The sequence below is a fragment of the Hydra vulgaris genome, chromosome 07 (assembly GCF_038396675.1).
Source record: "Hydra vulgaris chromosome 07, alternate assembly HydraT2T_AEP".
NCBI lineage: Eukaryota > Metazoa > Cnidaria > Hydrozoa > Anthoathecata > Hydridae > Hydra > Hydra vulgaris.
In genome coordinates this window covers 23,352,601-23,377,500 of record NC_088926.1, presented here as the reverse complement: position 1 = coordinate 23,377,500, position 24,900 = coordinate 23,352,601, and the positions used below count along the sequence as shown (strand labels likewise).

The 24,900-nt window shown below is 28.3% G+C and overlaps 1 protein-coding gene across 2 annotated transcripts in view; it reads left to right on the top strand.

Annotated features, from left to right (window-relative positions):
* LOC136082354 (uncharacterized) overlaps positions 1-24,341 on the top strand; it is a 67,038-nt gene extending 42,697 nt beyond the window's left edge. The window contains exons 5-10 of one of the 2 annotated variants that reach the window (XM_065801380.1): positions 4,496-4,723; positions 14,698-14,862; positions 15,251-15,325; positions 18,887-18,923; positions 22,780-22,851; positions 23,160-24,341. In XM_065801380.1, coding sequence (XP_065657452.1) covers positions 4,496-4,723; positions 14,698-14,862; positions 15,251-15,325; positions 18,887-18,923; positions 22,780-22,851; positions 23,160-23,542 — 960 coding nt within the window. In that variant the 3' untranslated portion in view covers positions 23,543-24,341. The remainder of the gene's footprint in view (positions 1-4,495; positions 4,724-14,697; positions 14,863-15,250; positions 15,326-18,886; positions 18,924-22,779; positions 22,852-23,159) is intronic. The other variant, XM_065801381.1, reaches the window with a different exon arrangement.
* The last annotated feature ends 559 nt before the right edge of the window (positions 24,342-24,900 follow it).

Genomic DNA, 24,900 nt, shown 5'->3' with positions numbered 1-24,900 from the left:
ACTTTAGTTGAAAATGGTAGCATCATCACTGGCAACTTTTTATTGACTAATATTTTTAATAACTATTTTATAAACGTTGCAATGCCATCTGGTAGTACAGACTTCATACATTCGTCTTTATTTTCTTGCTCTATAGACCCAGTTGATGCAGCTATCAAAAAGTATATTGATCATCCCAGTATAATAAACATAAAAAAAAAATTTACTACGTGTAGTAAATTTTTTCCAGTTTATAGTTTCCAGTTCCATCAAATCACACCTAATGATATTACAAAAATTATAGGGTCTATGAATGTTAAGAAAAAGACTAGTGGTGATATACAAACTTTTATGTTAAAATCTCAAATTGTTCACTTTAGGGACAGTCTTACAGATTGCATAAATAATAGTATTCATGATGGTAAATTCCTGTCATTTCTAGAATGAAGAAGAATGTCCCAATTTTACCACCCCTTTCTTAAGTTTTTGAAACTGTCTTATATGAACAAATGTTGATATTTATTGAGCCTAGATTTGATAAACTTTTGCGTAGTTTTCGAAGAGGTTATAGTACTTAGCATGTCCTTTTTTCGTTACTTTATAAGTGGCATGATTGTATTAATAATGGCGGTGTTGTTGGATCAATATCATTAGACCTCTCAAAAGCGTACGACTAAATTCCGCATGACTGTTTTACCTTTTTTACCTTTAGGAGGTTAAATGAGTTTTTTGTCAAGGCATGACAAAAATCTCATTCTACCTCCTAAAGACTCCATGTATAATGGTTCATGCTGTACGTTATATAGAGCCACCTTGTTTTGGAATACTCTAAATAGTGAGACCATATCTGCAAAAAGTCTTGAGGTTTTCAAAAATCATATTAAGAATTGGTTATAAAGCAAAATAACAATTGACAGACGACTTGAAAGATTGCAAATTATATGAATCAGGTAAGCAAGATGAAGGAAGCGAATTCCAAAGAACTGATGTTCGAGGGAAAAAACTAGAGGAATCAGAGTTTTTGGAGCACTTAGGAACAGCCACAGAAAAAAGATGAGACTTAATTGAATGACGAATAACTTGAAAATTTTAGTAGAAGGCACAAGAGACACTAGCTCTTTAGAGCAGTGCCCATTTTTAGTATTTGTAGAAAAGAGAAAGAGAAGCAACATTGCAACGATGTGATAATAGTTGGAGGTTGGCTGATAATGGTTCAAGGTTGAGCAGATCTAACTATGTTTGCGATACCTTTTTGCACCTTGTCTAAAAGAGAAAGGGCATCATTGGAAGATCCGCCCCATATATGGCAACAGTATTCCATACATTGACAGATTTGAGATTTATAGAGATAAAGAATAGAATCCGGAGTAAGAAAGTGTCAAGCATGATAAAGAGATGCAGATGCTAATTTTGCAATGGATTTGATATACAGTGTTTGATATACAAGAAAGATTGGAAGTAAGAGTTAATCCTAGAAGATGAAGGGTAGATGATTCATCGAATACATTACCGTTCATAAATTTAGGAAAATCTAAATTATTGCAATAACAGTTAGCTGAAAAAAAATAAGTTTTATCTAAATTAAAGTTCACCAACCACTGTGAGCCCCATGCTGTAGCAGAAGTGAGATCCTTTTCAAGCTCAAATGCCCCCTCCAAGCATTGAGAGAGTGTTGGCTTTTTATCAAGACAAGAATGAATGGTAGTATCATCAGCAAACAATGCCACCTTAAATGTGAGAATATTCGGAAGATCGTTAATGCAAATTAAAGAGAGTATAAGGCCAAGGATAGAACCTTGAGGAACCCCTGAAGTTACAAGATATGAAGAAGAGTGCTGTCCATTGAGGAAACCTTTTATACCACATATGTAAAGGAAGGATTCATTAATCTTAAACATGTTACCTGATACACCATAAGAAGAAAGATTATAAAGAAGATAACCAAGAGCAATAGCTTTAACCTCTCTACCTCTATCTAATGCACAATAAAACCTATCAGTTATTACTGTTAGCCAATCAGTTGTAGAATGAGAAGATTGAAATCTATATTGATGATCAGAAAGTTATTAGATTCAAAATAAGAGATTAAGTGTTTGATAATTAAAGATTCAAAAACTTGCTTATGATAGGAAGAAGACTAATGGAATGGTAGTTAGACGAGTCAGATCGCTCTCCAGAATTTTTGAAAATAGGGATAACAGATGTTTCTTTCCAGCAGGCTGGAAAGCAAGACTCTGATAAACACTTGCTAAATAGTTTTAAAAGTATCAGCTCCGGAACAACACTTCTTTTAGAAGTAACAGCTCTGGAGAACACTTCTGCAAGACTATAGCAGGTATGTTGTCTGGTCCACAAGCTGTAGAAGAGTCAAAGCAGAAAACGACTTAAAATACGAATGTCAAGCAATGGATCAATCTGTTTGACGGCTATATTAGGTAGAATGCAACTAGTTGAATCAAAAGATGGTATTGATGAAAAAGTTCTTAGCAAACAATTCAGTTTTGTCTTTAGGTGAGGTGACAAAGACTAAACCCTTAAAAGAGAGGTAGAATAACAGATTTGCCTATATTATTGATACTGTTAAAGATTCTCCAGAAGTCACAAGAGCTTGATTTTTTAGATGAAATTTGAGATTTCATGACCTGAAAATAGCAGCCTTTGGTGTTAGACAAAACCTTTTTACAATGGTTTCTAGCAATAGTAAACAGATGTCTGTTTTCTGGAGAATTGCCTTGCTAATAGTTATGGAAGCAATGGTCGCGACTGGCAATCGCAGCAGCACAATGTGATGAAAACCATGGAGAAGAGTGAGGCTTGACCTGGAATTATCAAGAGGGATTAAAAGATTCCATGCCAGCCTAAATCCAAGTAGTTATGTAGAAAGCTCATTTGTCAGCTGGAAGATAAAAGATTTCTACCCAAGGGTCATCACAAAGAAAATCATAGAAAGAGTCCCAGTTAGCTTTAAGGTAGTTGTAGAAGGTGCGATGATAGGGTGATTTTGATAAAGAAGAAAAATGAGATAATAGTTTTAAAAAGATTAAACCGTGATCAGAAGCACCTAAGGGTGTATGTGGAGATACTGAGCACTGACTAGGATCAGAAACAAGACATAAGTCGAGTAGAGAAGGTAAATGATTTGGGTTGTCTGAACAGCGAGTTGGAAAGTTGGCTATTTGAGTTAAAGATTGAGAAAGGCAAAAGTTGTGGGCTTTAACATCTGCAGAGTCACTGACACTAGAGCCAAGCCATTCAGTGTGATGAGCATTAAAATTACCAACAATAACGATATTGGCTGATGGATAAAGAGAAAGTGCTTGGTCAATTTGATCAGAAATAACATCTAAAAGAGTGCAGTCTTGAGATGAAAGAGAGCGATATATGACAAAGATAAAGGTGATAGAAGTGGTACTAAATGAAAGCACATAAAAGAAATAATAAAGAAAGATAACCATCAACACTAAGATCACAAGATGAGACAGCCAAACTCAAATTAGTCTCACAAAGAGCAAGTAGGTCTGATGAACTTTGCAAGAGATAAGACTCGATACAAAGAAAAGTTACTTCGAATACTACAAGTATTAGTGACTGATAGGTTTTGAGAACTTGGTGATGATGATGGTTTTTTGTCTTTTATAGTTTTTTTGTACTTTATTCATTTTTAAATTTGTTAAAGAACTTGACTCAAAGCATAGATAGTACTCAGTACACTATTTAATAGACCAAACAATTGCCTCATTACTACTAATAAACCCGAAGCCGTAACAAAGAGCTCCAAATGTGGCTTCAACAATGCACACCAAAAGTACGAACATGGACACTATCCATGCGCAACACTGTACTGTTAGTACTCTGATATTTTACAACTATTGATGGATTCAGCTTCTCTGAGAGCTACCACAGAGTAGCGGAAACCTGACTACCAGCTGACCTCAGAACCATAAAACTGGAGATAATAGAATGAGTTGCCTAGTCATGAAAACAGAGACACAAGCAAAACTTGTGCAATGAGTCAACTAGATCCAGCATTCAACATCCTAAACTTGAAAAAATGTATTAAAAATACATCTGCGCCAGCCTAATAGATGAAGAAGGGGTGCAAGGTTGGTCTACAGATAGAATCTGTTTACCCCTTAACAACTTCTAACAAGACTGCAGGCAAGCACTATTTAAGTTACTAAAAAGTAAAAAAGTTCATGAACATTAAAATACAGAAATAAAATATGAATAAAAATAAAGTTTTTTTTTGTAGCTTTTTATTTTTTAACCAAAAATATCATTGAATTATTTTGTAAAAGAAATTAGTATAGTCTCAGAAGTATATATTATCCAAACAGAAACATAGATAATCTCTGCTCAAGCTTCTTACTTTTTAACATAAGAGAACACATTTTCAAAAAAAAAAAAACCTATATTGTTTCATCATGCGCATATTTTCTATATTAATGTTTATTAGTTGATCAAATTTTTTGTAAGTAAAACTTTGTTCGAGTTAAATCTTAGTTTTTCTTTTTAGATTGATGCTCTTAATAACTCCATTATTCAAACACGAGCAAGCATCTCTTCTCCATTGTTAAACCAGGTAGCATTAATTATAAATGATGTTGATACATTGAAGACAGGGATGGCTGACACTGGATCTAAAATTGAACAATTAACTGCTACAAGTAAAGCATTTGATAGAAGTCTAGCAGAATATAGCAGTATGTTAGATATGTTTAAAGCAGAAATGTTTAATTTAACTGTAAGTAAAACACTTTAATAAGTTTCATTATTTAAATTTGTGGAGTTAAAATGTATGTGTAAATAATTTTTTAATTTTGGGGCACCCTAAGGAAGCAAAGCCTCGAAATGTCCCGAGCAGCAAGTTATTAAAAGTTATTGGTCAATTATAAAAAAAATCTTATTGAAAAACAAGAAATAAGCTTCATATGAAAAAGGTTTTAAGAAAAAGTTTAAGAAACTAATTAAAAATGTAAAAAGTAAATAATTTAGACCTATTTTTAGATCTATATCACTACTTTTTATTACTTTAAAATACTTCAAGACATAATAAAAAACATTTATTTTTGTAAAATATCTTCACAAAAATAATCTTGCAGCTCATTAACAGCATGGTTTTATTAAAAATAGGCAGATATATTAAAAATAAACAAATTTAATTTAAACTATGAATTATATTACAAGAAATGTTGATCAAGGAACTTTAGTGGATGTAGTTTTACTTGATTTTGTAAAAGCTTTTAATGCCATTCCATATTAGTAAGCAGCCGGGGCCCTAGCCCTGGTTGCTTACTAATATGGAATGACATTGAGACCTTTTGCAAACCCGGCCCTGGCCCCAGCAAAATTATAAGATTTAGTAGGAGTTGATAGCCGGGGCTAGAAAAAAATTTATAATACTTTTTGTATTATAATATTATATTTACATTTACTATTTATTACATACTAGCATATATTTATATATTTTTAAACTCTAATTTACTTTTAACAAGATTGCAAGCAACCACTATTAAGTTATAAGTTAAAAGAGTAAATGGTTAACTGAAGACTTTGAAAGTTGTAGGATGTATTAAAAATGTAAACACGAAGATGTGGAAGAGTTAAAAGGCTTTTTTGATGTGCAAGTACAAAAAATTGAATTAATAAAAGTTTTTATAGGATGAATAGACAGATATAGTAAAAGGATGCAACTTATTGAATAAGAAGCCAAGTAAGTATGATTTTTGGTTTATCATAATAGTGATGATAGCTTGTTTGAACATGATAGTATTTGTAGAAAAAAGAAAGAAATGCAACCTTACAACAATGGGAGAGTGGTTCAAACTTGGCCTAATTACATTTACAATGTGCTTTTAGACTTTGTCTGAGAATAAGAGGGTTGTTATTTGTCAATATAGGAACGCCAACAATATTGCAATATTTTTTTGCAGTAAATAAATGAGTTTAGTTGCCTTAAAAAATTTAAATCCACAAGCCACTGCAAGCCTTAGGCTGTTACAGAAGAATAAAAGTATAAAGTTGAGTCCTTAGCTAATAGAGGTATTTTAGATGTAAAATTTTCATGAAGATTGTTATTGTAGATAAGAAATAGTACAGGAGCAAGATAGAACTTTGTGGTACCCTTAAAGTTACTTGAAATAAAGTGGAAAGTAGGCCTTCAAGAATAACTTTAATTCTGCAGTTAGAAAGAAATAATTTATTAATCTCAAAAACTTTATATAAAGAAACTTATAACAGAGTGAAGACTAATCGTATAATAGTTGGAAAGGTCAAAGTGTTTTCTAGAGTTTTGAAAAATTAGAACCACTTATTTAGCACTTATTAAAAGTTTAGCAAAAATTGAAGAGAATTCTAGAGAACACTTTTTTAAGACTATGATGGAAATCTTGTCTGGAGCACAAACAGTAGAAGTGTTTAATTGAGATTAAACTTTAGCATGGAAGAGTGTGGCAGGAAGAGTGTGGCCATTAGATTCAAGAGTTGAATTAGAGTAATATTTTTTTGCAAAAAAACTCTGCCTTATACTAGGGAGAAGTAAAAAGTCAGAGCCATGAATTAGAGATTAAATGTTAGACTTGCTTTAGTCAATGACACTGTTGAACACTTACCAAAAGTCTCTAGATCCTAACATCTGATAAAAGATACAAGATTTAGTAAACTTTGGATAACAGAGCTTAACATCAGAAAGGACCATTTTACATTGGCTTCTTGGAATAATAAAATGACATTTGTTCATAAGAGAGATGTTCTTGTAAAAAAGATGAAAAAAAATTTACTGTTTAATAAAGCAACCGCCCAAGATGGTAAAAAATGCGGAGTAGAATGAGGCTTGACTTAATATTGAAGAAATCTTCCAAGCTCATAATATGTATGCATAAAGCGCATCTTGGAAGCTTTTATTCCTTCTGGAATTCTGGAAGCTTCTTGGAAGCTTTTTTTCCAGAAGGAATAAGTCATAATATGTATGCATAAATCATAATATGTATGCATAAGGAATAAATCATAATATGTATGCATAAAGATGCGCTTTATGCATACATATTATGAGTATAAACATATTTTTTTGTTATTTATTTAGATGCTGGCAAACAATATCCTTTCATATTTATATAAACTTTAGTATTTATATGGTGTAGTATTTGCCAAAATAGAAGATGATCAGATAAATATATGGTAATGATGATCATGTTGATCATGATGCTTATATATGCATATATATACAAAATAATATATGAATTTTGAATTTTAAAAATGTACTTTAGAATGTATAATTTTTTATCCAGCCCCAGTCACAAACCCAGCCCCAGCTATATTTTATCAAGCCTAGCCCGGGTCAAATATTAATAATATTTGACTCGGGCTTTTCATCTTTTTTACAAGAACATCTCTCTTATGAACAAATTTTTTTTCATCTTTTTTACAAGAACATCTCTCTTATGAACAAATGTCATTTTATTATTCCCCTTCTTCATCTTCTAGGCCGGTGTAGATGTAAACCTGTTACATTGTTTCCTGCATAGGATGATGAATGCTGGATCTTCTTGACTCTACTCAAAAGTTTTTGCTTTGCCTCTTTGATTGTGGCTATGTAACTCTTCCTGTTATCTCCTAATGAGGGTACAGCCCTAAAACTCAGTTTAATGGTTCTGAGGTAGGCTGGTAGAAAGGTTTCCCAAACTCTGTGGTAGCTCTCAGAGTGGCTGATTGCATCAACTGCTGCAAAATATCAAAGTATTAATGGACAGTGTCCCTGTTAATGCTTTTGGTGCGCTTTGTCGAGACCACATAAGGAGCCCCATGTTACAACTTATGAATAATTAAAAGGACTGAGACAATTGCATGGCTCATTGCTTAGGAGGCCATGCTCCATCAATAAATGAGTCAAATTAAACTCTTTAAACTAAAATCATGCCAAAAGTAACCCAAAATGCTTATCATAAAAACCATTCCCACCATCTTACTGTTTTAATATATCTTTTACAAATATTCGTGGTCTGTGAAGCAACCTTCCATCTGTTGAATCTTATCTCTTGCAAAATTTACTAAACTTACTTGCTTGTAGTGAGACTAATTTAAATATTGCTATTCCTTTTTCAGATCTCACTGTTGATGGTTACTATCCTTTGATTTGCAAAGACTCCAATAGTCATATGCTTGGCTTGGGTGTATATATACGCATTAATTCATCTATTTGTCGTGAAATCAGATTCAAATTCTTTGACCATTTTTTTATATGCTTGCACTTACCACCTCTTCAGTCTATCTCCTTTCTCTTAGTTCTTTATCGTACTCCTTCTTTTCAAGACTGGACTCTTTTTGATGTGATAATTAAATCGATTATGACCTTGCTCTTTACTTCTCTGCCAATAATTTTGTTATTAATTTGATGCTATTCAAACCAAATGGCTTGGCTCTAATGCCACTGACCCTGTTGGCACAAAAGTCTATAACTTCTGCATTTATCAATCTCTTACTCAGATAGTTAACTTTGTGACTCGTTTTCCTGACAACCCTAATCATTTACCTTCACTCCTTAAGTTATGTCTGGTCTCTGATTCTAGCTTTTGTTCAGGTTCTCTTTTTTCTTTTTTAGGTGGTTCTGACCATGCAATGATCTCATTAAATCTTTTATCTCATACTTCCTTTTCAGACTCTCCCTATCATCGCATTACTTACTACTACCTAAAGTTGACTGGGAATCTTTTTGTGATTTTCTTTGTGACAGTCCTTGGGCTGATTTCTTTTCTTTTTCAGCTGATAAATGTACCTTCTACATAACCTCCTGGATTCGGGCAGGAATGAAAGCTTTTATTCCTTCTCATAAGTTTTAAGTTAAGCCTCTAGTTCATGGTTTTCACCTTCTTGTGCAGCTGCTACATCTGATAGTAATCATTTTTTTCATCTTTTTCAAAAGAACTCTCTTGAGAACAAACAGTTGTTTATTATTGTAAGAAATTGTTGTAAAAAAGTGCTGTCAGATCCAAAACTCCATTATTCTCAGTTATTCTCACTCCATTATTCTCAGTTATTCTCACTTAATCTTGTATCTTATTTTAGAACTTAGGCTCTAGAGACTTTTGGAAAATCTTCAACAGCGTCATTAACAAGCGTATGTCTAACATTCCATTTCTCATTCATGGGACTGATCTTATTACCTCTCCTAAGGCAAAACTATTTGCAAAGAATTTTTTTTCTAATTCAGCTCTCAAATCTTATGGCCATTCTCTTCCTTTCATTCCAATTAAACTGGTTAACCTATTGTTAGACATTCAAATCACTCCAGCTTCCGTTGCGAAAGTCATATCTCTATTAAACTCTTCTATGGCTTGTGATACAGACAATATTACTGTCATTGTCTTAAAAAATTGTTCTCCAGAACCTTTTTCAGTTCTCTCTAAACTTTTTAATAAAAGACTGACTAAATGAGTCTTGTTTTCCTGCCTGCTGGAAAATGGTATCTGATAATAAGCTTGCTTCATATGACGTATCTGGGAAAATTTTTGAGATTATTAAGTTTTTTCTTTCTAACTGCTTTATTAAAGTCATCCTTGAAGGCCAAGGATGACTTTAATAAAGCAGTTCTTCGTTCCCAGTAAATGCTGGGGTACCTCAAGGTTCAATTCTTGTTCCTATTTTGTTTCTAATCTGTATTAATGATCTACCTGACAACCTTTCATCTAAAGTGCCTCTATTTACTTATGACTCAACTTTATACTCCTGCCTTGATTAAAAGTCCTCTCTTTTTGATCGCTTAGAACAGGTAGCCGATCTTAAATCTGATCTCACTTCTGTAACAGATTGGGACTTGCAATGGGATTGTAAGTTTTAACTCTAACAAAACTCAGTTATTTACTGCAAATAACTATCAGAATACTGTCCACATTCCTATATTAATAAATGGCAACCTTCTTACTGAGTTCACTTTTTTATGCCTTCTTGGAATATCGTTCACTACTGACCTTTCGTGGAAACCTTATATACAATTGATTGCTAAATTAGCATCAACCTAAGTTGCTTCTCTTTATTGTGCTCACCAATTTATTACTCCTAACTCCATTCTCTACCTTTACAAATCTCTTATTCATCCTTGTATGAAATACTGTTGTCATATTTGGGCTGGTTCTTCTAATGATGCTCTTTATTTTCTAGACAAAGTCCAAAAACACAAACGTCAATGTAGTTAAATTCATTCTATCTGCCATGCTTGAGCCTCTTTCCCGTCACCGCAAAGTCGCATCTCTTTCTCTTTTCTACAAATAATATTGTGGTCGCTGCTCATTGGAGTTATCATCTCTAGTTCAATCAACTAAAACTCATCTTGATTGACTTGTCATTCAGCTAGGTCTCATTCGTTTACTGTATCTGTCTCGGCATGCTCTAAAAACTTTTATTTGTCTAGTTTTTTTCCCAGCACTTCAAGGCTTTGGAACTCTCTGCCATCTTTATGTTTTCCTGACTCATACAACCTACAGCATTTCAAGTCTTCTGTCAACCGTTTCTTTGCTCTATAACTCCGTTCTTTTTTCTAGTAACTCCTAACTTAAGAGTGGTTGCTTGTAGTCTTGTTGGGAGTGAATTAAAATAAAAAAATAAAAACTTGGCTGATGTGTACAGTCGAGTTCCTCAAGGCTCTTTATTAAGTCCACAACTTTTTATTTTTATATAAATGATCTTCCTGAGTCTCTAAAAAATTTCAAAATATATGCTGATGATACAAAATTTATTTCCATTAATTCTTCTGATCAGTTATATGACAAATTACAACTTGTTTAATATTTTTCTACAATTAACTTTTAATTAACTTATTTAAATAATATAATTAGGCTCTTATAAAATTATTATTTAAACATGCATTAAATAATTGAAACTGAATATTTAATACTAGAAAATTATCGTTTTATAAAATGCCACCATATTACATGATAGTGTAACTTTTCATTGCTTATTTTTAAATTGTAACTTATTTATCTTAATACTGATTGTTGTTTTTAAATATCCTTTTTTAACAATTTTCTTTTTTCTTCCCACAATATTAATATTGTTGTTACTATTTTAATATAGTTTATATCATTTCTTCTATGATTTTCAGTGTCACTCTATTGATATAAAAATTTAAATTGTATTGATATATCTCAAATTTTTAATGATTTATTGCTTTTTTGTCTTCCTTTTATTTTTATCATTATTATTGTTGTTATTATAAGGGCGAGTCATTTTTCAACTTTTTAAAATAAATCCTTAGGCCATATGAATTTTAAATGTGTTGGCCCTTCTGTAAAACTAATGCAAAAAAAAGGAAATGAAAATTTTTAAATATCAGTGCTTTAGTCATTCAGTTTGATAATAGTTTCAGCATCAGTGTTAATTGTTGGAATTTTTCTTGATATAACAGCAGTATTTCTTTCTATTTAAATTTCTTGTTTTCTAAATATTTAAGTTCATTTTTCAGACAAGTTTCAGCTGTTTGAAAGTATATGGTATGGTTCGTTAGTCCATTTTTGTTTTATCTAAACATTTTTTATTAATTCTATAAATTTTAATTATCCATACACACATAAATAAAAATTATCAGAGTAAATATAAAAAGTTCTTACCTTAATTTCAAACCATAATACAGAGTAAACACCAACACAGAACTGTACAAGGTGTTTTAAATTCTCAGCATCGTTTCCATTTAATTCATGGTGTGAACACCAGGTTCTGCAAAGCCTACTTGCCAAGTTTAACCAGCGTGCATGATTGCAGGGACAAATTTAAATTTCTTTTAAATCTTCTGGCATTATTTTATCCTTAATAGCTTTTGTTATCTGGTATAGATATCATTGATCACTAGATAAATACTTATTTTACCCTCTTTAGCTGCTTTTACATATTTATTATACCCTCTTTAGCTGCTTTCAGTGTTAGTGTTGAAATTGCAGCAGTTGCTCTATTTGATACACCATATCTTAATGATGCTAATGTAACTTCTTTCGTATTCAATGACTTTTTAGGAACTTGTCTGCTTATGTACTTAGAATTTACTTCAGAAACAACAACTTCATTGTCATTATTCTCAATATTTTTAATTGGCACTTTAGTTTTTTTTTCTTGAGAATAAAAAGATAGGTATTCTATTTGTGACTTTTTTTCAGTTTCCTTCCTTTTATAGTTTTTTTCTTGTCTGTTAGCTTCTTTAAAATCTTGTGCACCCATTTGCATTCAACTTTTTTTCCCAAATTTTTCTCTTTGAGACTTCATAAACTGAAGTTTTATTCTGGGAATTTTGTTTTCTCTCTTGGATTGTTAAGAAATACGAGCTTTAAAAACACATGAACTACAATTTGCCTCCTCACAAAAAACGATGTCACACTTGCACTTCACTATATCAAATAGCTTGTCCAGATTAGAGTTAAACTTAGAAATGGTCTCAGTGATGCACCTGAAGTTAACGATATCTGTAGCTTTTTTCCATTATCTAATTATTTTATTTATACTGACATTATCTAATTATTTTATTTATACTGAATTTCTATTGTGACTGTCCATCACAATAGAAATTTCAGGGTTCGATTTCAACCATTGTGTTTTCACTTTGAAGGAAACCTTTTTGCATGTATCTTTAAGTTTTGCATTTGCTTTACAGTTATTATCTCTTTTTAGATGCAGACCATATTTAATAACATCTCTTAATGTTGGTAATTCAGAATCTAAAAATTTACTTGCAAAACCAATCATAACATTTAATTTACAATTTTTATGTCTTCATTTAGCCATCAATAAAGCACTCAAAGTTTACACTAGTTTATAAACAACACTTATCGTGAATATAAGGCGTCAACTCAAATGCAGCATTTTAAATTCATCATCTTATGAATGATATTTCTTAAGTTATTTCATAATACTTATTAAAATAACAATCTTTATAAAATCTAAAAATCATAAGTTTTTAAGCTAAAATGACTGTCTAGCTGTCTAGGTAATAAAGGGTATTTGGGATCGAGGATTCAATTGAAGATGTTTTTGAGTCAAATGGAATAACCAGTGAAAAGTTAGGACAAACCACGTATATCGCATTTTTTACCCAAAACCTCGGTTTTTGAGGTTTAAATTTGAAAACCTGAAAATTAAAAATATTTTTTTTTTTTTTTTTTTTTTTTTTTTTTTTCATTAGTTTTACATAAGGGCCAACACATTTAAAGTTCATATGGCGTAAGCATTTATTATAAAAATTTTAAAAATGACCCGCCCTAATAATAAAAATAAAATTAATAAAAATGACCTACCCAAATTATTATTATCAATTTCATTATCATTTTTATCATTATTAATAATTAAATATGCAACATTTTGTACATTTCATGTTTACTCAAGGTTAATACTTTTTTAAATATCCATAAAACATTTTTTTTTATAAAAAAAAAAAAAAAGAAAGAAGAAATTACTAATTCTAATCATTTTCTCGACAACTCAATGGAGAAAAGATTATAATTCGTAGTTTATTTATAATGTTATAATATATTCTCAAATTGTTAAACGATATAAAAACGTTCATTCATTGCAATGACTTCAGATAATATCAAAATGTAATTGGTTTTTTTGAAAAGATTTTATGAAAAAAATTTAATGAATTTTTAAAAGAAGTTACTGAAAAAAAGTGTCAAAGTAGAATGCTTTTAATTAACCACAAAAAAATTATAAAGTAAGAACTTTAATCATTCATATAGAACTTTAAAAGAATATAAAAGGGAAACTACTGATTTTACCGCAAAATGAAACTAAATGTGAAAAACAGCTTATGTCATATATAATATACGTCAACAGTGTGAATTATAAGTTGCTTATCATAAACATTAAAAATATTCAAAACATATATATATATATATATATATATATATATATATATGTATATATATATATATATATATATATTATATATATATATATATATATATATATATATATATATGTTTTTTGAAACTCTGAGCCAACCTTACAATAAGTAGGCTTTTACTGCAATCTAGAGATCTTGACATCAGAGAGGTTCCAAGCCATAAAATTTTATCTGGTAGGCCTAAAAAGACCAGTAAAATATTAGGTGGACTTAAGCTCATCTAGCTGCAATTCAGTTCAAAAACCAAGCAACAATTGCAATTCAACCATCTATATAGGCATTGGGCATCTGAACAGTGGTCATGTGTAGTATGGAGTTTGCACACAGAAAATAGTTAAATGGTAATGGTTCAGAGCTGTTTGAGTTGTGCAAAACAAAGATTAACTTTATATTTACTCCCTAAGGACCAAACAATTAATTCCGAATGCTATATTAATATATAGCATATAGCTATAGGAAAGGATATTTACATTAAGTTACATTATGAAGTTCAAATATAGTTAAATATAAAATGTTTGTTATTTATAGTTCTATAAAGCATTATTATAAAACACATGTTTTCTACATCATTTTGCATTCTGATATTTTTACATTATTTATTTGATATAGTTTCATTACCTATATGTTAACTTATATTGTGATTATGAATGTATAAAAAAATTAATGCTAAAAAATAACGAATGCTGAAAAATAAAAAATCTTTTTTTTTTAAGGATTTTTATTTTCCTGTTTTTCTCTAATCAAAATTTATTAAAATTATTCCATTTATAATAAAAAATAAATTTTTATATTCAACATTTGTAATTTTGTCATTAGTTTTTTTGTTTCATTATTCCTTATAGGCTTCTTTAGATAAACTCAAAAGTTTGTCACAGATTTTTCTAACAACCGACACAACATCTGTAGAAGAAAAACCCGCAACGCGCAAAGAACTCAGAAGTGCTCTTGAAGCACTAAGTCAATCCCAAATAGATTTAATTCAAAATAATACAAAATTCTTTGAGAAGGTAGGTTACCTATTAATTAATATTTTAACTTACATTCTTGTGTGATTTTTGGCTGAAAATAAAAATTTTTCTAACGATTTAATGAATAACATAAAATTACTTTTGTTTATTGATTTGAATTTTAATGTTAAGCTGATGTAAGTTATTATGACAAGAGATATTATATTACAGGTAAATTGTAACTTGTAAGAGGTTTTCCTAAGTGCAAAGTGCAGTTGACAGTCTTTAGACTACTGCTTTAGTTGTTTTCCAATCATCTAGTTGTAAAAACTTAAACTCTTCCAAATTTTTATTTCTTATTTAAATATTGTCATATTTTTATTCTTTATTATTTTTTTTTTTTGCTTGCTTATATACTAACTTGTTTAAAAGTAACTATTTTTTTTAGGAATTAGAAATTCTCAATAAAAGTTGTATAGATTTGGTAAAAAATGTTTTTACTGTAAGAAGCATAGATCAACAGGTAAGTGCTTTTGAATATTGTCTGGGAACATTAATGTTGCACTAGATTAAACATATATTTCTAAATTGTCAAAACTGTTAGACTTGATGACAGCATAATACAATCATGTTTAGCAAACATTGGTTTTTAAACTTATTGCTTTTAGCAGTACCCTACATTTTTCAGTTAACTGAAAGATTATATTATAAAATACTTGTTGTTGTAAATGTTGACTTTCGACTTAAAATAAAACTGTATTATATTTGACTCAAAATAAAACTTATTAAAGGTATATTTTACAGACACAGTAAGATAATGAATGTTTCAAGTTATAATTTAGAACATGGTGCACATTTTATTACTGATAATTTGTAGTGCTATAAATAGAAATACTATAGTATATCTTCCATGAATTATTATAAGTTAGCATAAAACATAACCACTCATACGTAAATACATATAGGTCTTTCTTTAAAGGGAAAATATGAAATCTTAATATATGCAAAAACATAAATATACAAAACTTAAACTATAAATATAAATTTGTAAAGAAAAACAAAAAACTGAAAAATCAGATTATAAAAGATTATAGCTATAAAAAGCATATAGCTTATAAAAAACAAAATATAAACTTATAAAAAACAAAAAGAAAATTCAATTTTACACAGTAAAAGTCTTTATGATATATATATTTTTAAACATGTTTTTTACTTAATTGAAAACTATCCTAATAATGCTAGCTAATAATGCTTCAACTATCACAAAGATGTAAGATATGTGTATTGTTTTAATAAAATTTTGCTTTAATTTGCTGGAACAAGATATAGCTTACAGATTTGGTATAAGTCAAACAACTGTATCACAAATTTTCGAAAAATGGCACCTAGACTATTGTTTAATACAATGGCCAGAAATAGACATACTAAGGAGAACAATGCCAATTGTTTTCAAAAAATTTTTCCTTTATGTGTTGTTATTGACTGCTTTGCATTTTTATTAAAAATACCAATGGATCCATCAGTTAGAGCTCAAACTTTTTCTAAATATAAACATCATAATACTGTTAAAGTTTTCGTTGGCATTACACCACAAGATTTAATACCATTTGTTTCAGAAGTTTGGGCTGTGGAAGAGTATCAGATATTTATATCACAGAAAATTCTGAAATGTTGAATAATCACCTTATTGGTTATCAGATGTCAGCAGACAGGTTTTACCATTGCAGATTCTGTTGGTTTATATTGTATCAAAATTTTATCTTTTTACATGAGGAAATCTCAAACAGAATTATATTAGATATCATTATCAGAATTATATTAGATAGTTGCAAACAGAATAAGATTGGACTCAAAAAATTTTCTGTGTACAAATACACGTCAAACATTTGATTGGACTCTTAGAAAATAAGTATATATTTTTGCAAAGAATACTTCTAATTAAATTAATCAGTAGAACAGGTGATGGAATAAGTGAATTGATATTTTAATTGTTTTCTCTGCTTTATGCAACCATAATTGTGGAAAAGTTCCTGTTGTTTGACTATATATATTTTATTATTAAAAAAAAAAATTTAATCTTATATTTATATATTCGCAACAATTAATATTATAGTTATTTATTTGATTAAAGCTACTTTTTTTTTCTTGATCTTCTTGATGGCCAAAACTATTTTTTGCTTGGTTTACTTTTAAGTTTACTTGTGAATCCAAGACAATTAAGATGATAGTTTTTTATAATCCAAAATGAATTAAAACATTTAATTATAATATTTTTAAAGTTATTATGATTTCTAAGTTTTTTACAAATGGATTTGAACAAAAACAATTTTTCCTTTTTAAATTAAAAATTAGATTTTTTAGTTGCTTTCGCAAATAATTTATGATGGAGAGACTTATGTTTTAACCTTTTTATGTAATTAATTGATTTTTAATAATAGTAAATGTATTATAAGTTTGTTTTTAAAACATTGTCAAATGCTAAACTGGCTTTGATTCAAAACCAAAGCTAGTCGAAATAGGGGTGTTGAATAAATTTGAATCAACCATTGTTCTGATTGGATCATATCAGCTGTTTTCATTATAATTTTTCTTTTAAAAGGTTCTTATGTTTCTTCGTGTGTGTGTGTGTGTATCCTTAGGTGTAATAGTTTATAGGTTCTAAGTGGTTAAAAGTATAATTTAAAAATAACTAGGTGAAAATTAACTATAATAGTACATAATAATAATGTTTTTTCAATTAGAGCCAACCACAAGTAATACTATTCCTAACTTACTAAAACTTATTAAATTTTTAACCAAAGATCAATTATGAAAAATATCATTTTCTTTGTTATGTTTTTTTTATGTTAAAAATAAAGTTTCTTATATCTATGCAAAGTATGTAAAAGTATATCATACATTATTTTTGCAGGTTTTTTACCTTTAAAAAACTGCCAATAAATTTTACCAATTGCCAAAATTCAAATAAAATGCTATTGCATAATAGAATTTTAATTTTTTTATTTAAATTACTTTAAATCTATTTTGTCAAATTTAAAGCAAACTTATTACAGTTCCTTAAGATTCCACAATGCAATGTAGTTAAATAAAGAAATAAAATAAAAAATTAAATTGCTTGAAATTATCAAGTCTTATTGCACAAGATCCTGAGATTGTACCCCACTATATCTTTTTTAGTAATGACCTTAAATTTTTTTTTTTTTTTTTTTTTGTAAAACAAGCCTTCCTTTAACAGTTGAAGACATAAGTGGATAAAAATGCTACGTTACTCCAATATGAAACTGAGACATCTGGACTTTTGAACACTTTTGTTTGAGATATTTTTTTAAATATTTATGGAGCAATGACATAATCGAAGTAGCATTATTAATGGATAAGTTTATGAACACCCTTAACACCTTAACACCCTAGTTAGATTGATGTGTTACATAACTTGTTCATCCACTGTGAAAATGGTGTTTTGGCATATTTTTGTTCTGTGTTTTTAAGTTTGTGTGAAAGAGTGTTACTTAAAACCATCTTTTGTAAAAAAAAGTGGAAACTTTTTTCGTGACATAGTGCCTTCATCCGCTTCAATGGTGTCTTCATCTACTTCATCACTTTAATGGTGTCTTCATCACTTATGTCTTTAATGCTTTTAAAATTAGTTACAGGAGAAAGTAAAAATTATGGAAACAAGAAACATTTAGTCAAGTTTTAAACTTTTAATTGAATAAAACTTTACGTTTATGAATCAAAACATTCAGTTTATCAAAATATCAAAATGTAAACAAAGAACATTAAATAATGTAATTCAAATTGATGTTTTTTATTAAAACATTTTTTTTTTTAGTTTTACCATTAATTTGGTAAAAATTGTTAAATTTTTTTTTTTCATATTAACACATATCAGTTATTTCATAGCATATATGTTTCTTAGTGAATAAATTCAAGAAATATGTATCATTTTTGTATACCATGTCAAAAATTATATAGCTTTAAAAAATATATATTATTTCTTAAATTAAAAGTATAATAAATATTAGTTTATTGTGAGATAGTTGTTTAAAATAATTTTTTACATTTTTTGTAAAACTTTTTTAAGGTTTTTTCATCCAACAATGAAGACTTTACAAAGCTAGGTAACTACTTAAGCCCTTTTATTGTTCTATTTTTTATATTGAAATATATCTGAATTCATTTTTTTTTTTTTTTTTTTACAAATGTTATAAAAAAATTTTTATCAAAAATGTTGCGTGTGTGTTCAATGTTTGTTTTGAAATAATAAAAATTACTTTAATGTGCCATCCATTCAATGGTCGACACTTGGGAAATATTATTCATCAAAAATTTAATGAGATGTTACCAGAATGGCAAAAAAAACCAACAAAACTCACCCCAACAAGCCTTGATTATGAAAATGTTTTGTGTGTACTAAAATTTCATTTACTAGCAGTATTTGGACTGAGCATAGTTTCAATGTTTCCTTTGATATAATAAAAACTACTTTAAAGTGCTATCTATTTAATGGTCAACACTCTGGATATTATTTATCAATAATTTAATGAGATGCTACCAGAATAAAATTACCCCCAACAAAATTCACTGTTTCATTTGTGATTGTGGATAAAATATAATTTGTGCAATAAAGCGAGCTAATACTCCTGATGTCAATTGTGCTATAAACCAGTTACAAATTTGTGTAACAACTGTTAGATTTTAATTAAAAAATCAAAAAAATGTTTTTTTATTGAAGTGAATATTAAACAAGTTTAACCTGATTTGGTAAGTTTGTTGTAAATTTAGTAAACGATAGAGGTATTAATGCTTTAACTAAAAAACAGACAAAGTTGACACTGCTATCAGCAAATGAACTAAAAACAAATGTGCGATCCATTTTATTTGATATAGAGTGGACAATGATGAGGATTTTAATGTCACCGCTAAAACCCGAATTTTTGATAACTTATTGGATGGAATGAGTGTGACTAAGGGAAACGTATTCTTGTCTAATGAAGATAATAAAGAAGGTCCTTCCTAATGGTGGAGAGAAAATAAAGTTTTAAACACTGTATTTTGTTGCTCACCAATACTAATAATGTCCACAAGATTCACTGGCAAATTAGCAACTTTTTAGTAGCACTGGTAACTGGTAATTTGTAAATATGTATTAGGCCTATGACTTTTTTTATCTTGTTTGAAAGTAACTAAAAAATTTATACAATTTTTGAATAAGGTTCCAACGACCCTTGATTACTTTAATTTAATTTTTTTCAAAACTTAACCTTGGTCTCTAAAGAACCTGAATTTTATAAAGATTTTTTAATTTAAAATTCTATTTTAAAACATTGTAAAAAAAAAATTTATTTTTTTTAATTTTTTTTTTATTTTTGTAAAATGTTTTCTGGATTTATGAAATATGGATGATCCTTTATATATGTTTATAAACATAATGCAAAGCAAGGTTGGTTGACATGTGGGTTGCCATTACCAATAAGATATAATTTACAATAAAGTTCTTGTGTTTTTACCACAGCTTTAAAAACAAAGGTTTTGGAAAAATAAATAAGAGTTGAAAAAAATATGTGTGAAAGATTTTTTTCTGATATTTTTTTGTTGTTGTTTTAGATTTTATGTCTTTTAAATTGAGAAGGATTTTCACACAAACTGTAATTTCAAATTAAATAAATGTTTTAACAACAAAATTAAAATGAGTCTTAACCAAAAAAGCATATTTATTATTTTATAATTGTTTTTTGTTTTGTTTTTTTTTTAATTATAAATAATTTACAATTATTTACAATTTTCTTATTACAGTTTTTTACAATTCAACTACTTAGGGAGTCAGGTAAGTTATTATTTGTGCAACTTGTTAAAAAACTCATGAATTTAAACAAATTTTATGTCATTATATCATATATCATTTTAAAGAGCATTCTTTTCTCTACATTATGGTTACATTTTTATTATTTATATACAATTTTAAGCATTTTAAAAGAAAACTTTATAAAATGAATAAATTTGAATATAGAGCATATATTAAAACTCATGCTCTGCTTGGAATTCCATCAACTGAGATATCCAACGAACTCGTAAAAGGTTATGGGGACCAAGAACCAAAATATAGAACAGTTGATATATGTTAGGAGAAATCATACATGACTCATTAGGGCTGAGAAAATTATCATCTCATTGGATACCCCACCAATTAACCGAAAAAAATTGAAAGGAGAGGATTGAAGCTCGTCGTGAAAATTTAGCAAAATTCAAGAAGGTAAAGGGAGATTGTGTGATATTATTACTGGTGATGAATTGTGGCTTACCTTCAGACAGATTGGACACAAGTCATCTAATGCCAGCTGGGTAGCCGAAGGTGAATCTCCCAGAACAGTAGTAGGCCCGTTTTGAAACAAAAAACATATATATTCTATCTTCTTTAAGACAACAGGTGTTGTTAATATTGATTAATTAGAAAAAGGTAAGACTATAACATCTAATTATTACATTGAAAATTGCTTGAAGCCAATTATAGAAGAAATAAACAAGCAAAGACCTACCTCAGGTACAAAAAACATGAAATTTCTTCATGACAATGCTAGAGCTCATGTCACAAAAGCAGTGAAAACTTTTCTAGATCAAGCTGGATTCAATATAGCTCCATCAGATTTTTGGCTGTTTAACGCATCAAAATTCATCTTGACAATCATACAGACGTTAAAAATCAAAAAAAACAAATAATGAAGATACTTTTAGGCATACCTATTGAAGACTATAGAAAAACATTTGAGAAGCGGTTAGAAAGGATGCAACTATGCATAAATAATAATGGTGAATATTTTGAACATTTAATAAAATAAAATAAAAAAACATTAATTTTTTTGTATTTTTTTGGGGGGTTGTACAAACTTTCCTGACGCCCTAAGTATATTTTAGTTTTAATGTTTTTTTGTTTTTTTTTTAAATAAAAATAAACTCTATCTTGGTGTTTGTGAAGAACTTGCTAAATAAAGATAAATACAGTTAAATCTTTATCTTGACTACTGCTATTTTAATGGTAGGATGTGTGGTATCTTGTTTTGGGATAACCATGTTTTGGGTACATGGCACTACACAATTTAAGTGCTTATCGTAAAAAGTTTATCATTATATCAATGGTTTGCAAATTTTATTGTTTTATCATAGAACTGTTAATCTCAAATAATTTTATCTCATTTCCATTAATCTCATTTAAATACATTTTTTCATTCTCAATCTTTAAGAAAAAAAAAAAATGAACGCAGTTTGGAAGGAGAAGTAGAGATCAACAATTCAGATTCATTGTGGTTTTTAAAATTCAATTTAAAAAGAGCTGAAACAGCCTCACCTAAATCAAATGTTGCGTTAATCATGTTGTATGTAGTGCATGAAATAACATGTTTTTTAATGTCGCCGTGGTAGGGCACTTGCTCTGTTATCAAGAGGATACTTAGTAGGGCACTTGCTCTGTTACCAAGTTTGAACCCTATCATGTCCCTGGTAGTATCACATTTAATTTTCATTTAATGACTTCTGTGAAATGGCATGTTTATCATGTTTCATGTATTGGAGTTGTGATTTTGAGAGAGGAAAGTTGAGACAAGTGTTGCTTCTTAAGGTGGTAATTATGTAGAAAAATTTAATTTAAGTTTTAAAAAACTTCTTAAAATATTTTAGAATCATCTTTAATAAAATTACCAAATAGGATTAAAAAAAATTCATTGCATGATTAATCTTTTTTATTTTTAAGCTCTAGATGCTTGGCCACTAATCTAGAGGTCACTTCATTAATCTAGAGGTCACTAGTCTATTCGTTGTTGTTGTTTTTATTCGTTATTGTTTAATCTTTAGTAATTTTTAATTAAGAAATAATAAAGAAGTTTTATTGATTTGATAATTGAGTTTTATTTAATTGTTTGAATTTTATCTTGACGCTAAAGGATTATCTTTTTATATCATTTTTTTTTTAATGAATAATTTTAGATAATAAGAAAAATGTAACATTGGTATCTAAATTTTCCAATCAAAATATTAGCACTACGAATTTGCAAAATGGTAAATTATTTTAAAGGTCTTTATTAATATATATATATATATATATATATATATATATATATATATATATATATATACATATACATATATATATATATATATATATATATATATATTATATATATATATATATATATATATATATATATATATATATTAAACTCAAATTATATTTTTATAGAAATATAAAATCAGCTTTTAAAATAATTACTTTTTGTATTTTATTTTTTGTATATTATTTTTGTAAAAACAAATAAATTTAATGTGTTTCAACAAATACTTTACTCTTTTTTTTAAATTTTTTTTAGTTACAGGCAAGGCTAATTTTCAAGCAATCGATAAGTTTGGGCTGTTGTTGACTCAAAACAGTCTCAAAAACTTGAATATTGAAAGCAAAGACGATGTATCGAATAAACAGAGTGAAGACCTAATAGATTTACCAAAAATACAGAGAGAAAATCTACCAAGTACGTATAGTCAAAGTTCTATAGGTTTACAGAAAACACGTGAAGACTCTCTAGATTTACCATTTACGTCATTTTCATTATCTAAAGATGAAAAACCAGAAAATCCAAACGAAGGACAGCTATTTAATGAAGAACATGCATTAAAACTTTTATCTGAAGTAGTTGGTGAACATTCAAAGTTGGAAGATAATGAACACACAAAGTTGATTAACACACCAATTTGATAAACACACAAATTTGGAAGATGTCGGTTTTAAACAATTTTTTCCTATTTTTAGTAACTAATAATTTAAAAATTTATATTTAAATAATTTTTGGATTTATTTTTAAGCAATTTTTTTATTTAAGAATTATATTAATTTATTTTTGATTATTTCAAAAATTTTCGGTAGGATGCATAGTGAAGATCTTGAAGAAAAAATTTCAATTTTTTTTAACTATGACAAAAGAAAAAAAATATTTCATTCCTTTCAAAACTAAATAATTTGTCTACTTGCAATTCTGTTCAAATAAATAATTTATTTAGATTTTTGATTCATTTAGAACATTACATTTTTTTATTACTTGGAGCACTTTTTTCGCAACCTTTTTACGTTAAATTTTTAAAACTGCGTAAAATTTTAAAATCTGTCAAACATCCATTTACTTATAACAGATATTTGATTTTTTTTATGTTTTGAGTTTGTTTTGTATGGAAATATTTATACAAAAAATTATACATAAATATATACTTTCACTTTAAAGCAACTTCAACTCGTATTTTAGCACTTGGAAATTTTTAAAAATAATTTTATATTGATTGCAAAAAATGATTCTTATTTTTACATTAAAAAAAAATTATTGCTTTGGTTTTTGATGATGTTATTTTTATTGCTGATTTTATTTGCATTAATTTTCGATTGTACAATATTAGTTTATATTTTTTTTTTTTAACTCGTTTACTTTATAATATAACTATTAATTATATAATTTAGATTTAAAAGCAGAATATTATTTTCAAACGAAAACAAACAAAATAAAAAATTACTTTCTTTCTCTTTATTAAATGAATGTAGTTTTCAAAATCTGTATTACGATAAACTCGTTTATGACAAGCTAAATGACATTACAGTAAACATACATATGCGTTAAAGAAAGCGTTAAAACGCGTAAAAAAGAAAGCGTTAAAAAGCGTTAAGAATGCGTTAAAACATAAATATGCGTTAAAGAAAGTTTTTGTGCAAATTATAAAAGACAAAAATATATAAGTTTTTTACAAAACTTTGATCAATGAATTTTAAAATTCAATTTTCATCTTAAAGTATTTATCTGCGAATTCAAAGGCTCAGAGCTCTCTTTTCAAGGTAGACCCTTTTAAAATTTTTGTTACAGACTAATTGATGTTGTGGTATTACCCATTATGATATTGAGATATTGGTCGATATTGAGCTGTCATGTTGTCCAAAGAGTGAAATATGTAGATTAGATTTTGTTAGAAAATATTTAAAAAAAAATTGACAGATTTTAGATCATTAATTTTGTCAACGCAAATATTATTATAATACTTTTCAATACAAGAAGTGTGAAGTCGTGCTTTTAAAAT